At 32.9% G+C, this 16067-nt stretch overlaps 1 protein-coding gene across 1 annotated transcript in view; it reads right to left on the bottom strand.

The window, feature by feature from the left end:
• The window catches only part of BAZ2B (bromodomain adjacent to zinc finger domain 2B), a 404062-nt gene that overhangs the window by 59709 nt on the left and 328286 nt on the right, over positions 1 to 16067 (bottom strand). Inside the window, exons 17-22 of the mRNA XM_040644603.1 lie at positions 12233 to 12325; positions 12056 to 12117; positions 8139 to 8204; positions 6393 to 6458; positions 4986 to 5030; positions 3406 to 3471 (exon numbers count right to left, since the gene is read on the bottom strand). Coding sequence (XP_040500537.1) covers positions 3406 to 3471; positions 4986 to 5030; positions 6393 to 6458; positions 8139 to 8204; positions 12056 to 12117; positions 12233 to 12325 — 398 coding nt within the window. The remainder of the gene's footprint in view (positions 1 to 3405; positions 3472 to 4985; positions 5031 to 6392; positions 6459 to 8138; positions 8205 to 12055; positions 12118 to 12232; positions 12326 to 16067) is intronic.

Below are 16067 nucleotides of genomic sequence, written 5' to 3'. Positions count from 1 at the left end.
AAAATTATCTAGTCTTGTTCCCAAGTCTACAGTTATCAGAGGATAACAACATTTTAAGAGCTCAGTTTCACCTATGGGGTACTCTTAAACATTCCAATAAAGGATTATTCGTGACATAAGTCATTTTAAATAATAGTTCCTTGAATGTCTAACTTTAAGAAAACCATCTAGAGTAAAATAAAGATTTTATTATTACATAAAGAAAATTATATAGATAGAAAACATAATAATGTACTCATTCTTTAATGCTACTTTAATCAATTTGTTTAACTCCTGTTTTCATTTTAAATCATTCATTCATTCATTCATTCATTCATTCATTCATTCATTCATCTACAATTTTCGAAGCTCCAACTATATACCTGGCTCTACAGTGGTAGACGAGACAGACAAGATTCCTCAAAGATCTTACATCCTGGGAGGAAGAGACCACAAAAAACTATAAAATAAATAAGATGACAGAATGGAGTTCCAGAGATGGGGTATAAAAAAGGGCAAAATTAGGTGTTCTGGGAAGGCCTCTTTGACAAGTAAACATTTGATCTATAACTAAACAACAAATAAGAACTACTCGAATATTTGGTGGAAAAACAACAATGGTAAAGACCCTTTGTTTAGGATAATAAAAAACCAAAACTGACTGGAATATAGTACTTAAGAGACAAATTGTATGAGGTAAAGTTGGAGTGACAGGCGGAGGTGAGAGCATGTGGGACTGCTTTATCATGTGAGGAATTTGGACTTTATTACAACTGTAATGAAAAGCCACTAGAAAGTGTTAAGATGTAACCCGGTTCACTTTTGAAAAGATCACTCTGGCTGCTCTGTGGAAAACACATAGGGAGTGCTGAGGAAAACAAGAATGAAAACAAGGGAAGGAAGGTTCCTTAAATTACGATGCTTTATGTTATAACTTTTTCATACATTTCTCTCTCTCTCTCTTTTTTTTCTTGGTTTAATATTTTGGCATGGTTGCCTTGACAATCCTTTTCTAATTACTTATGCTTGATGTGGGCAGCCCAATCAAGAATGTGTACTGCCCCAATATAGGTGCTTTTGTTTTTAGCTCCTTCTCACTTTATCTGATACTTATTTTTATTTTTTGAAGTACTTCAGAGAGAAGGGTAAATACTGTAATACTGTGTATATTACTCATGTTTCTTTTTTCTGAGGATGAATGAGCTAGAAGAGCAAGAGCTGTACTTGGTTTCTCATATTCCTTTCCAAGTTTTATCGGAACCGATGTACCTGATTCGCTTTATTTAGTCAAAGGTAAATCTTTTTCCCACGAAAGGTGCTCTTGGTCTTTCATGGGTTCTTAGAAGGTGTAATTTTAATTACCTTCATTTATCCTGTGGCCGCTATCTTTCACTCAAACTAGATCTTACCCACCTCTCTTCAGCAGCTTTTCCCACTCTCCTCTCAGTTAACAGGAAATATGAAAAACCAATGGAAAAGGTCATGCCTTTTGGGCCTTTTGGTACCTTTTAACCTGGGCATTCACTCTCTTTGATGATCTTACTGTTACTCTTGGGTTCTCCCGTTCTACTAAATTCTAGTATATCTAGAGATAATGCTCTGTGTTATTGCCATAATTCTGCCTTTCTTTTGTTTTTCTCCCCATCAGGAAAAATCAGAATGGCATGCCCTGGTTCTCCTTAGTCCTCTGGAAAGAAGTATACTTGGTGGAGAGGAACTTGTCTCTTGAGGGATTTTCTAGGTCTTTTTCCTAAGTTGTTCTTTCAGTTTCTATCTCTCCAGATTGGATGAAATTAGGTTGAGCTTTCAGAATTTTAATTAATCCTCTTTCCTACTCTTCCCACAGCCATACTGCTTTTAGACGGGAACAGAGATAGCAGCCACTCCGATTCTCAGAATCTGTTGCCTTTCTCTTTCTCTGCTTGTCATTTTTCAGAGATTATGGTTATAAATCCATGCACAGACCCCACTGTTATGTTAGGTGTAAAGGCTGTCAATGGGCCTGGATAATTAACAGGTTTGGAAGAGAAGATAGTAAGAAAAACGTTAAGGCAAAATTTCATGAAATTTAGGAGAGTCACAGAAGTGATTGCTGGAAGAGGCTTTAGAGGTAATCTGTGTGAGCAGTTCCCAACCTGGGTATGCATCTTGCTAGGCCCACTCTATACAGCAAACACAGAGAGAGTGATAAGGAACTATAAGCACTGTGTGGTGCTACGCTTTGTTCCAAAAACTTTACACATACAATCATACAGATACACACCCATTTAATCATTACTACAGAATGAAACAGGAACTGGTATCATCTCTATTTTATAGATGAAAAATTTGAATCACAGACAGGTGAAATAACCTGCCTAAGGTCAGGTAGCTGAAAGCACTGAAACCAGAATTCAAATCCAGGTAACTGGGTTACAATGTCCAGGTTCCTAAACAATACGCTTATTGTCTCTCTATATTAGAAATCAATAATGATAGTTTTAGCCGGAGCTGAGGCCAAAATACTGAGATACAGGCCTCTCAAATTTGCAGACCAAACTGTTATCTTTATTAATTCTCATTTATTAAATGTTTATCTCAGTTGATGATCTTATAATCCTAGGAGGTAGGTATCATTATCTCAATTTAAAAGAAGAAATAACCTTTAACTAACTACAATTTAAATAAAAATTTGAAACAAGAAAAAAAGAGGGAAAGGAGGAAAGAAAGAAAGAAAGAAAGAAAGAAAGAAAGAAAGAAAGAAAAGAAAAGAAAAGAAAAGAAAAAAAGAAAAGAAGCGGAGCAAGCCAGCCAGCCTGAAGAGGTAAAGCAGGTTGGTTCAGAGTCGGCATGGGAATTCTGAGTCTCACATTCCAAAGCCCTGGATATAATGGCCACACCTCTATTCAACCATTTTAATACACAATGCATTCCTTTGTAATATATAGTTTAACCTTTAATTGGTTTCTATTACAAATAAGTTCATTTTGACTTATTTCAGTAATTTCCCTATTCTGAATTATCTGTTAAAAGTCTATTTTAAGGAAAGTACTTAAGCCCAATTTTACACTTCAGAATTATTCTGAAGGCAGAAGTCCATGGTTGGACTGACTAGTGTTTCAGTTAGGACACACAGGACTTGTTTAGGCATGCTGTAAGTATTAATTTTGTTAAACTCTGGTTACAGTAATAAATTACTACTTTTAACCAAACAAATACCATTCACTACATTAAAAAAAGATAATTAAAATCTCAGCCAAGAAAATTAACACATAGATTGGAATCCTTCCTACATTATTTTATGTTGTAATAGTTATTATCTTTAATATTTGGCTTGCTTATGAAAGCTAATAAACCATGACAAACCTATATTACGAAAAATTTATATTTAGAAAAACCAATGCTTTAGGAAAAAATACTAGTATTTTTCTAGAAACATGCACTTACTTCTGCTTTTTTACGAGCTTCCATAGCTTTCATAAGCATCATATGTTGTCTCCTTCTCTCTCGTTCCTATTAGGCCAGATAAGATTAGGAAAATAACTATAATTAATAGTTTGATTTTGAAATGAAAAAAACAAAACAAAACAAAACAAAACTCAGTATAGCATGTTTAGCATTTATAGACAAGTCACAGTAAATACTAAATATAAGACAAGAATGGCCAGTCTGTGCATGTTTTAGTTCAGGTTTAGAAAGCAAATACAAGAACAATCAAAAGCAAAAAGGTAAAGCAATGAACATGGAGACAGTGTAAACAGAAGCATACAAGATTTACTTATGGTCAGTTGTGATGCTCCTTCAAAAGCTGGCAGAACAAAAAGCATAATGGTTGGCTGGAACAGGTCAGTTACCTTACATCTGCTATTAGAAAAACCACAAATATGTACCATAGGCCAATTAAACTAAAGGTTGTATTGTTCTTAAATTTTTAGATCAGGCAGAAATCGGTTTATAATCACTTTCACTTCATGGTTTTAGAATTAAGTTATTTTTATTTCAAGCATATTATCATTTTGTAAATTCAATAGGCTACCAAGAAATTAGAAAGATTTTTTTTAAAGCTTTTATACCAATTTAGTTAAACTAGTCGTGGTTCACATACCAACACCAATGAAATGGGATATTCCTATTTACTGATGTCTGCCACTTGATGCGCTATTTAAGGCCATAAAAGCTGCACCATGGGCTAATAAATGGAATCTAAAAGGCACAGTATGAAAATAAGGTAAGCACTAGTTTTGATAATCTCATTTTATTTTAAAATAAAAAAATCACAGTTATATCTAATGAATTCTTTTTGTTTAAATGTATTTGGTCCCCCCAAAGGGATATTTCTAAAATTATTTCTAAAATTTTGTCTATAAAACCAGAATATATTTCATATTCTCTCATCAACCTAACTCAAAATTCCCATTGTATTCAATGGCAGTTTTGCATCTAGAATGATGGGAGAATATGGGTCATCATCGTATCTAATTGTATAGGGATCCAACTTTCATCGTGACATCAGTAATGTAAATTTTTGGACAGCAGCCTTATATAAGGCTTGCACAATTCAATTAGAAATCTTGGAGATGTATCATACTTCTTTATAGACAGACAAGCAGATGTATGCAATGCACTGTGCTGTAAAGCCATGCAGCAGTATGTAATATGACAGCAGCCAGTGCTACACTTTATGCATTGCTATGACAACCATATCACAACCAAATCACAATGCGGTGTTAGATGTACAAAAATAAACATACCCATACCATATCTAGTCTATGCCTCTCCAACTCCTGGTAGAAAGAGTTGGCACAACATTATGAAACAGAAATCACAGAGTCATGAAACCAATTTTTAACCCCCCAAAAGACACCAATACCAAAGCAAGGCAATAAACCATAAGATGAAGGAAAAACTTAAGCAGGAATTAAATTGAAAATTTTAAAGAAAACATTTTGAAGATTTTCCCCAAAATAGATTTAAGAAAAATTATAAAATGTACATTTCAGCAATTGTATAACTATATGTATACAGACCTGATGTTTCAGAAGAACAGCTTGTTGTCTTCTCATTTCTTTTTCCTTAAAAATAAGAAACTTTTAATATATAATTTTTAGGGAAGATTTAGAACATAGTACAAGTATTAAAAATTCCTTTTCTGAGATTCTAGAACCTTCCATTACGTTAAGCCACATGGAATTGCAAATAATTGATCATTTTTTTGCTTACATAGTGGCAATTTCATATGGCTCTACTTAACAGAGAAAGATTATATGATAGTAGCAAGGATCCTATTCAGCAGCCATTTAAACTTAAAATTCAATAACTTAATAGCATATTTCAAGGGCACATTTACTGAACTGACTAGCTAAATGGTAGAGCATATCAGATACAACTGACACATGTATCTTTAAAATTATTTTAATACATTATATACAGCAACCCTCAAATCCAGCTCATTCGAACTCTGTTCACTCTGAACATAAATTCCTAAATATACTATATTGTACCTTAACAGCATCCGTATCATTTCTGTACACTATCTATGAATGAAAGTAATTTTCACGCTCAGCTATAATTCAAGGCACTAACCCAAGGTGGTCAGGCTTAATGCAAGCAATTCTACAAATGTCATCAATTTAAATGTTCTTATGAAGATAAAATACTAGATGATATTAAGGGAAGCAATGAAAAGGGGTAGAAATCTAAAGAAAAAAATAAGAAAGTCAATGAAGAAAAAGTAACTCCCTGGCTTTATAGGATATAATTGTGTCTGTTTCCAAGACCAGCAGGATCACTCAGCTGCCCTCTTTTAGTAATTAATTATGAGAAAAAGTGGAAGATGAGGGGTAGAATGTGTGTGTGTGTGTGTGTGTGTGTGGTTGGGGGGGGTCCAACTCTAATGCTTCATAACAGAAAATCAAAACCAAAACATTACAATAATTAACAATGGCTAATTTTATTATTGGCAAATAACAGTTTGCTCAAGTTAGGTTTTTGTTTCTTAGGCTCTTCACTTTTTAATTGTTAAAACAGTTGCTGGACATTAACCAAGATAAAGTTATAATCTAAGTAGAGAATCACATTTGGGACACAAATTGAAACATCAACATCAACAACACAAAATAGCTTTGGGAAGATCATTCTGATTCAGCAAAACTATATACAGGTATTATGCAATAGTCTGCATTTCTGATTTGATGTTTGCTTAAAGAGCTCGAAATATCACATAATGCCTGTATAATGAAATTTAAAAAAAACATATACATACAATATACATACAATAAAAGCACACATTGTACACATGTTGTATCTGAGCTAAACATTTTTTTAAGATAATTATTTTGAGGAGAGCTTTTTTTTAATATATAATTGATACTGGTGTAACATCACATAGTTTTTATTTTTGAAAAATAAAAACTCTGGTTCTCATCTAAACTAACCTTTATTCGTTTCTCGGCCTCCAATAATTTGGCATTTGCTGCTTCTTCCTTCTTTTTCTTTTTAGCCTGTGCATGCAAAACAGGTCTCAATGTCATGCAACAGCACCACTACAACTCGAAAACAATCTCAGACTTGAAAATGGAGCTACATGTCTCACAAGGTACAAAACAATATGTAACATATATGTAGACAATTACATATTTGCCCCCAGTTAACATTATATTTAACATACTAATTTCATTTTTAACGTATAGATTAGCATTAAGATATACAAAAAGTTCTTAAATGCATAAGACTATATCAGCTTTTACTCTTCAATCTCTGTTAAAAGTCTGAAATAACGGAGTGTTGATGTCTTTTAACTTAAAACTTAATCACACAAAAAAAATGATTTTGTGGCATGTATTGTCTTTTTTCTGATTTTTAAAAGTAAAACACGATCACTGTAGAAAATTTAGAAAATGGGGTGGATTTTAACTGATAAACAAGTTATTTAATGAATAAATCAGTAACACATTAAAAATGCACATGTCCACTTTATTTGAAATTTCTTTTTTAACACTTGAAATTTGAGGTAAAGAAATCCATTACTCAGATGATTTAAATGAAACATTAAATCTCATTATCTCTAGCTGTACAATGTGGTTAATTAAAGCTTTTTTAAAAGTAAACATATTTCATGAAGTACATTTTGAATATCAAGATCATGCTATCAAATTTGAGCTTCACAATCTTAAAGCCTTTAACCATCTAGTAGTTTTATGACTATTCAGTAGTTATTGTCAGTTTACTTTAAGATAGGCATACTTTCTATTTGGGGGGTTTTAAAATTAATTTGAAGTGGGTAAGGAAATATGTGTATATTTCTACACAGAAAAACACTGTAACAGAAAACTTCAGCTATCTGGAGTCCTTGGGGAATTGTTTTATGTGGCAATGGTTTCCTGAATAGCTGAGAGGTTATAATAATTTTAAACATTAAACGTTTATTTTCACAATTTTGGATGAAAATAATTTTGAGATATATGCCTGTTCAGGCATAGTATACTTAACACGATTTGGCTTTTTCTTGATGACTCAGGGCCATTGTTCTGAACATCAGTTATGATACTACACAGTTCGACAGAGTAATGTATTTTGGCCATTAAGGTGTTGCAAATTGTTTGCTATTCAACTACAAAATTACGCATTCTTGCTAGGCTTCTGAATTCCTATATATGTGGGCTGGAGGTTTTTTTTGCATTTTCCCTTGCTGTCTTTTGGCTATTACTTTTGCTGTTGCCAATATATGTCCTCTAGCTTTATTCCAGTAGCTTCAGGGGAAGAGGAATATATTAGAAACCAGAAAACCAAGCTAGTGAAGCTGTTACCACATTTAAAATTTACTTTTACTTCTGTAATGTTTTATTTCTAAATTGAAAGTAAATATCTGACTATAAGTCTTAATGAATTTTCTAAAAGTAAAGAAAATGAGTTTTAGCACAGGAACTTTCTGACACTATACTGGCTGCTCAGAGGTTTCCTTTTTTCTGTTTTGTCTTATTTTCTGCATTTTTACTGTTAGGATTAGACTAGCTGGCTAAGTAAGGTTCAGATAAGGTCTTATTCTATGCGTTACATATAAAGAGAATTTCTGATGAACATACTAATTTGTATGAGAGATCATGTGGGTAAAATTTTAATTTTTGTAGACTTTAAGATATATGACTATATAACTTCAATTATATCAAATTTAAGAGTTCTACCTCTAGAATTTGCTGGGCTCGAAGTTCTTTTTCCATTCTGATTTGTTGTATCCTTTTAATTTTTTCCTGTAGAAAAAATGATAATTTAAGACAATAAACTAAATATATAGGAGAAAAGTATTCAAGTGGAATCATGATTTAAGATACAAGTACACATTTACCAAAGGTTGCCCATGCTGGATACAAAACTTAATGATTTAGCTTAACAACATATATACATTCATGTCTTAAATTAGTATCATTTCATAAAATTTCTCAAAACAATTTGTAAAATACAAATGCTACATAAGGATACAGAAACCAGGTAAGCCAAGGTTAATTAAATTCATTTAGCCTGTATGCTAGTATAAGTATTATTTAATTTCAGATAAATATAGGTCAGAATAATAGGAAAAAAATAGTACCTCGGGAGTCAGAAAACCTAAGGCTAGTCCTGAGTTACTGTCGTTCATTGCATGATCTTGAACAAGTAAATATTCTTGTATAAAACAGGGACAGATGTCTGCCCTTTACTATGTTATGATGAAATTAAAATGTTTAAAAAGTATAAAGTGCCATAAAATTGTAATAGATTATTATTAACAACAATTTCCATACCATAATTTCTTATTTCACATGGTGAATAACATGATAACATGACATTACTTTTAATTACTATAATAAGCCAAATTCAGAAGTAATCTAAAATTGTTTATACATGGATCAATTATTGGGGCTCCTGGGTTGCTCAGTTGGTTAAGGGTCTGCCTTGGGCTCACGTTGTGATACCAGGGTCCTGGGATCGAGCCCTGACTTGGGCTCCCTGCTCAGTGGGGAGCTTGCTTTTCCCTCTTCTTCTGCCTTTGCCCCTCCCCTCTGCTTGTGCTCTTTCAATCTCTCTCAAATAAATAAATAGGATTAATTACAATTTAACATTCTAGGGAATGATTCACATGACATACTAGTTATTCACATTGTCTAAATTTAACATATTGTTTCGGAATTTAATGATCATGTAAAGTTTGATAAGAACTTTACATGTCATTTTTTAAAATTATGCAATATGTTATAAGCACATTGTTAACAATTTCATGTTCATAAACCCCTTTGAAATTCCCAAATTGGCACTGATGAGAATACATAGTTTAATACCCAAATTGTTCTACTTGCAAATTGCACTTGTCCTAGGATTTCTAAAACCAACACATTTTATACTGCTTTCTATTACGATACCTATTCCAATCTCCAGATGCTAGTGTACCTTTTGAAACTATGCTATAATGTTTTTAAAGGTATTCCTTTTTCCCACCACACTGTTATTGATTCCCTGTAGGGCTCTACTGCAGGAAAATGAGATTTCTGAAATTACTGTTCTGATTTTAGAAGACTGCACCTATTCTATAATTTTTTGGTGATCCTACTTGGTATTGAATATTAATGATAGCTTGCCAAACACCTAAGTGTATCTTTTATTTCATTTCCAAATCTCAGAGAAGGCTATACTTGATCTACATTTGATATATTTATTTAGATTAGAACTTGAGTCCTATGTTAAGCATACTTGTGATTTAATTTTTCTGCTTTTGTTCATCATAAGGTTATAAGGTGGTAGGTTCTCAAGTCAGCAAGTCATTCATTATTCTCTTAAGCACAGAGATAGGTATGGAATCTTGGGCTTAAGTACACTCAGTCAGAACTTTATCTTAGCTGTCCAAGTGATTCATATATATGTACATGTATTTGGTAGTGCTGTCATTAATATTAGCAGAGATAAACCTTTTTTATAAATTATAATATTGGGTCACCTTATAATATTGCGTACCCAAGTACTGAACATAAAATATCTTATTGATCACTAAAAAAAATAACATAGAAGTTGACGTTATCTTTTTTTTTTTTTTAACCTAAGAGAAAATTGAATTTCCTAGAGGGTAAATATTTTGCCTAAAGTCAAATACTAAATACAGAGAAGACCTGGTCAGATTCCAATGCTTTTGATCCTTTTGCTTCATAATAATGCTTCTGCAAGCCTCCAGAAAATTGCTTTGAGGACTGTATGGTGATATTTTGGGCCTACTAGGTGGAAAAAATAATCCAGAGGATAAGAAGCGCTACTATTTTTTTCCCAGATCTAATGCTGACTTTAAAACAGGCATCGTATAACTGTGTGAGTAAACCTATGCTGGACTTTGATTCACTTTGTTGGCAACAAGGAATAAGGCAAATGGTATTACGAGACTAGCCTTAGACAAATATCTTGATGAATATCTAATATCAGTTCTTTTGTATTAATGTTGCTGGAACCTTGGGACCCCAGTGCTTTTTTGATGAGCGGCAAGAACTAGATAGACTTAGGGTGTAGCCACTTCAAGGGTTTAGGATCACAAAGCCGAACTTAGAATGCTGATGGGATTTGATGGGTCTCTAGCCATCAGGAAATAGGATAAGCCATAAAAAACAGTATTTCACTTAAAACGAAATATAAACTATTTTACATATATATGTAATATATAGTAAATAAATATTTTAATAAATGAGATTACATATTTTTAATTCAATCTTACAGTGTCTCTAGCAGTCACAATCAACAAACTAAGGAAAGAATTCAAGTTTACAATTGACTACATTAAATTACAGGAAAGAATTGCACTATATAGTTTGGTGTTCTATATCTTTTAAAAAGTGAGCATTTGTTTTGTGCCAGGCATTATGGTAGACATTTTACATTCATGATCTCATTTAATTGTTAGCTAATGCAATTATTTTCTTTTACGGAAACAGAGACACAGAGGTTAAATAACTCCTCTAAGGTCACAAAAATATTAAGGAGCAGAGACCATATTCAGCTCTCAGCTCCATGACTACAGACTAAGTTCTGGCTCTCCGTTCCACATCAACTCTCCCTAATCCCACTGTCTTAGCCAATACTGGGAGGAACCTTGGAGATAGCCACATCACATCCAGCCCAACCCATTTATTTAGCAGCTATTTATATAATAACACAATTTACTTTGTTTCATACTCAGAAATAACTACTTGCTGTTAAAAAATTTAAACAAATTGTAGTTTCCCCCATTATCTTTCTGCTTTAATGGTTATGTGAGTATGTGGAGGTGGCAGAATGGTTCACACACTCCCATCTTAAATGAAGTTGAATATCCAGGCATGTAATGCTTTACCTATAAACATTTAAAAGTCATTTCATTTACCAAAATTTATTTTTGAATATGACATAGGGGAGAGAGATTGTAGACATAAGATAGAATGCTGGATATGCTGAAATACAGCTTTCTTGTTTTTTTGCAGTAGTAATTTTTAAGCATTCAGAAGCAGTGGGGACAAACCCTATTCTATATAACTTGAGTTTAACTTTTTACTCCTATTTGATGTTTCATAACAACAAACTTTTCTTACTAAAATATGAACATTTAAGCAATAGCCTTCAATTACTGATACACTACTCGAAAAGTTTGAAAGCTGTCGAGATGTCCACTTAAACTCTATCAGGATATTAAAAATACTTAGACAGATTTACTTTTTGGTAAACTCTAAAAATTTGGAAGTAGAAGACTTGGTTCAAAAATGAGGTGAATTTTAGGGGCACCTGGTGGCTCAGTCGGTTAAGCATCTGCCTTCAGCTCAGGTCATGATCTCAGGGTCCTGGGTGCTAGGATTGAGTCCTGAGCAGGGAGCCTGCTTCTCCCTCTCCCTCTGCCTGCATGCACTCTTTCTTCTCTCTCTCAAATAAATAAAATCTTTAAAAAGATGAGGTGAGTTTTAACTAATTCAAGAGGACAACTTTCTAAGATACATAACATTAATGTGAAATACTGTTATTTCAGAAATCAAAATGAAAATAATGTACATATATACATATACCAATAGAGCCCCAACGTAACACTTCTGTTTTAAAAATCAGTTCCAACGCATAAACATACCTGTTGCTTCATAATCTTTATTTGTTCTTTTTGCTTTCTCTTCTCCTCAGCAGCCATTATTGCTATGGTGAAAAACCAGAGCACAGATATCATCAGCAAAGGAATGAAGAAGACAAGCTTCCTATGAATTCCCCAAAACTTACTCTTCATGTTTATGTTTTCATTTAAATCACCCACCTTGCTGTTTTTTAGCTTCTTTGGCAACCCGAGCCTGTTCCTGCTTTTGAAGTTTTCTCAAAAGCTTTATTTGCGCTGCTTGTCTGGCTATTTCTGAAACACACAAAATTTCAAGAAATATTATTAACAACTTAGCATAACTGCTAACCAAAAACAGTAACTGTGTAAAACTGCTATCATCATGAAGGACTTAATTTTTAAGAAAATTGCCTAAGGTGAGATACCAACTGGGAGAATGGTGTGGCAGAATTTCAGGTCCACTTCCCCTAGAAACTGCCACATTACTTCACCAAATATGATCCCATATACAGAACTACACAAAAATGATATTTCTTTTAATCCTCTTCATAGCCGCCCATCTAAGTACATTTTTTCACATTCCATGTAATCCCCACTTTTTAGGAAAATAGCTGTTAATATGCAAAAATAGTGCTTTAGCTTCGGTCTTAAAAATAACAGAATATATAAAAAGGAAAAAGAATCCAAAATACAACAAATAGAAAGCCTCTAAAACTCAGTATCTCAATCAGCTATATAAATGGTAATGTTTCTGATTCCAGTGACATTTTCACTTAAAAGGAGAGGGTCTAAATCTCCTAAAGCAAAAGAGTACAGAACGTCAGTGAGTTTCAAAGACAACCTAGTCCTCATAAGTTTTAAGGACAAATGTATGAAGCTGGGATAGACTGACATAATTAAAATGGTCCCAACTGTTCATTCTTCCCTCTCTCCATGTCATTTGCAATGTGACTTTGTAGCTCCTCACATCAAGAGGTAAAATATATTTTCTTGTCCCTTGATGCTGAGTTCAGCCATATGATCTCCCTTGGCCAACAGGATGTTAGCAGTTGTGATGCAATTAGAAGTTTGAAAATATACTTGTACTCTCTCTACTTTTACTCTTGTGCCTTGTCCTTTACTATAAGGACATGTTTGGGCTTGGCTGCTGAAGGCTGGGCCACGTGGAGTCAGTCAACTTCACATATGTGAACAAGCTCAGCCAAGATCAGCAGAGCTGCCTAATTTCCTTCCAGCTGCTTCCATCTGTGCAACAGTTAATGCCTAGTGTTGTACATCACTGAAGTTTTGTGGCTGGCTGTTTCCCAGAATTACTGTGGCAGTAGGTAACTGATGGAGAAAGCATGTAATGTCATGCTTTCTTCTGCTAGCAAACTTGGTCAGAATACTTTTAACTATAAAAGTGGTGTATCATACTATCACTCATCAAATACCACCTTACATTAGACATTATTTTAAGCTTTGTAGCAGATGAGTTTTAAGAAATCTATATATTATATTCAATAATGAATATGATTGGCTAACACCAAATTACTTGAGCTTTACTAATAATTTCCACCATTTATTAAACTTTTGTATTAAATTTACATGAACTCGTTTAATCTTTGTAACAATCTTATGAGATAGGCAACATTATGCCCAGTTTCCGGATGAAATAACTGAGGCTCACAAAGATAAATATAAATATAAGCCAAGATATAAATCCAGGTCCTTTTGACTTCACAGTCTATATGCTACTAGTTCTAAGAACTTTTAAGAAAAGTTGAATACGTTGAGATTTTATATAAGAACCTAACCCTTTGTCCTTGACAGCTGAGGTAACCTTGGTTACCATGGCTGATTTTCTACCAACAAGTCTTTAAACAAGGAGATGGGATGTAAAGGGTCTAATTTTATTTAGTAAACAGGAATTGTTAATGAAAGATGAAATGGAAGATGATGCTAAAATATATCTTTAATCCTCCAATAATTTTCAACACTAGATTATAAGCATCACCAAAAATTTCTGAGCCACATAAAAGGGATCTTCTGTTCACTAAACACCCTGGGAAATAAAAATCTATAAACGAGTTTGTAGATTCAGCAAACTCCAATGATAATACACCTGAAGGGTACTGTTCTCACCTATGATAGTACCAGATGACTATTTTTCTAACTATTTTTCTAACATTTAAGAACTGAAAGCTTTCACTGAACTCTACTATAAAGACCGAAGTCTGCTTAAAATCTAAAGATGTGTCAAGTGGTTAAAAAAAATGTGTCCTAGAAAATGCGGCATAGATATGATCTTTTGTTTCCTACTAAACTGATGGTCTCAAATAGAAGTCTGGCTTATAATAAAGAAATGCTATATTTAGGTGTGTATTTGTGTATGAATGTATTGGCCAACTTTAAGCCCCACACAAGTACACAATAATTTTTATTTTTAAACCCTTAGGACAGAAGGTCATTTAAAAGTTCAACTCATATCTTTTTACTTTAGCAAGGAGGATAAAATTCTTATAATCATTAAAAATTCACATAGCTTAAACTTTATATTACAAGTAGTTGGAAAATGTTTTTAAAAGTTAGAAACACCCTGGAGGAAGTAGAATGAGTTAGAAGACCTGGAAAATTCACTCACAGTCTGAGAAATAAACTGCTCCCAACAGCTTCTCATTTATTTAGTTTATAGTTGCTGAATACAGTATCTATTATAACTAACTTTTGAAATATCAATTTGGAAAATATATTTTATGGATTAAGAAACTACCTATTTAAATTTCAAAAATAAAAGTTTATTTTTGAAACAGTTTACCCACATGATTAGGGATATTTTAGATATACCACATTTCTTTGATACTAAGATGCATTTTTAAATAGAGTCTGAAATCAGAATGTGTCTGACAATTGGCAGCACTTTTCTTTCTCAGTGGTGTATCTTAAAATAATGGTGCATTTCAATGACTATAGCATCTCAGATTCTATGATATATGAAATGGAGAGGTACTATCTTATATCTTAGAAAATTTAAGGTATTAACAATATTGGCAAGTTTATTTATTAGGTTAAAAATGTTTTTCGTATTGAAACCCTCTCAAATTCTTATCTTTATTCTCTTGAGAAATTAGAGAGCTCTCATTTCATAATGCTTGGATGTACAAAGTTTGCATTTATTTTACTGTTCTGAACTTGTCTTCAAATTAAATCCAGTTTTTCAGTCTGTTGAGGCCTACTAGGATAATAAAACAGAAACTTCTAGAATCCCCTCAGATAACCCCCTGTTAATGTAGAAGCCTTTTTAGAAGTAAAAGGGTGATAAAGTGATTCATTCCTTTCTTCCCAAGAAAAAACATGCATGTTTACCATATATGCTTCTAAATATTAATAATATTTATTTACTGTTAAATATTTAACATTTATATAACATGTTGAGAAAAAACATGTACATAATCAGGTCAAAGGTAATAGAACTTGCAAAATGCAACATAACACAACAAGGGAGATCTATTACCAGAATACAACCCAATTTGAAATCTAGAGGGAGAAAAAACATTTGGGTAAAAGTTAAATGATCAGCTTCTCTATTAAAAATAAAATCTGTTAATTTTACATATATATAGTTGCCATTTTAGATACTAAGTATTAATAGTATTTGTATTAGATATGCAAGATATGCATGAAGAGCCCATGCTTTGGGTATCAGTTAATTTTAAGCTTTCTTATTTTAGGCAAACAATGTATACTCATCACTATTATATATTCATCAGAAAAGCCAGTGGATTATTGACATATTAATCTTAAAAACTCATCATTTATAGCTATATCTGTTAATAACTTCTTTTCAGCCCTTACTAGTAACTATTCGGGGGAGATGAAAGTCTTAACAGAAACCAGATAAAATAGCATAACAATTTCACAAATGGGGTGCCTGGCTAGCTCAGCTGGAAGAGCATGCAGCTCTTCATCTTGGGGTCGTGAGTTTGAGCCCCATATTGGGTGTAGAGATCACTTAAATTAATAAATAAATAAACTAAAAAAAATTCACTAACATACA

The sequence above is a fragment of the Ursus maritimus genome, unplaced genomic scaffold (assembly GCF_017311325.1).
Source record: "Ursus maritimus isolate PB19 unplaced genomic scaffold, ASM1731132v1 scaffold_1, whole genome shotgun sequence".
In the NCBI taxonomy this organism is placed as follows: Eukaryota; Metazoa; Chordata; class Mammalia; order Carnivora; family Ursidae; genus Ursus; species Ursus maritimus.
Note: the sequence above shows the minus strand (reverse complement) of the source record. Positions and strands in the feature narration are given on the sequence as shown.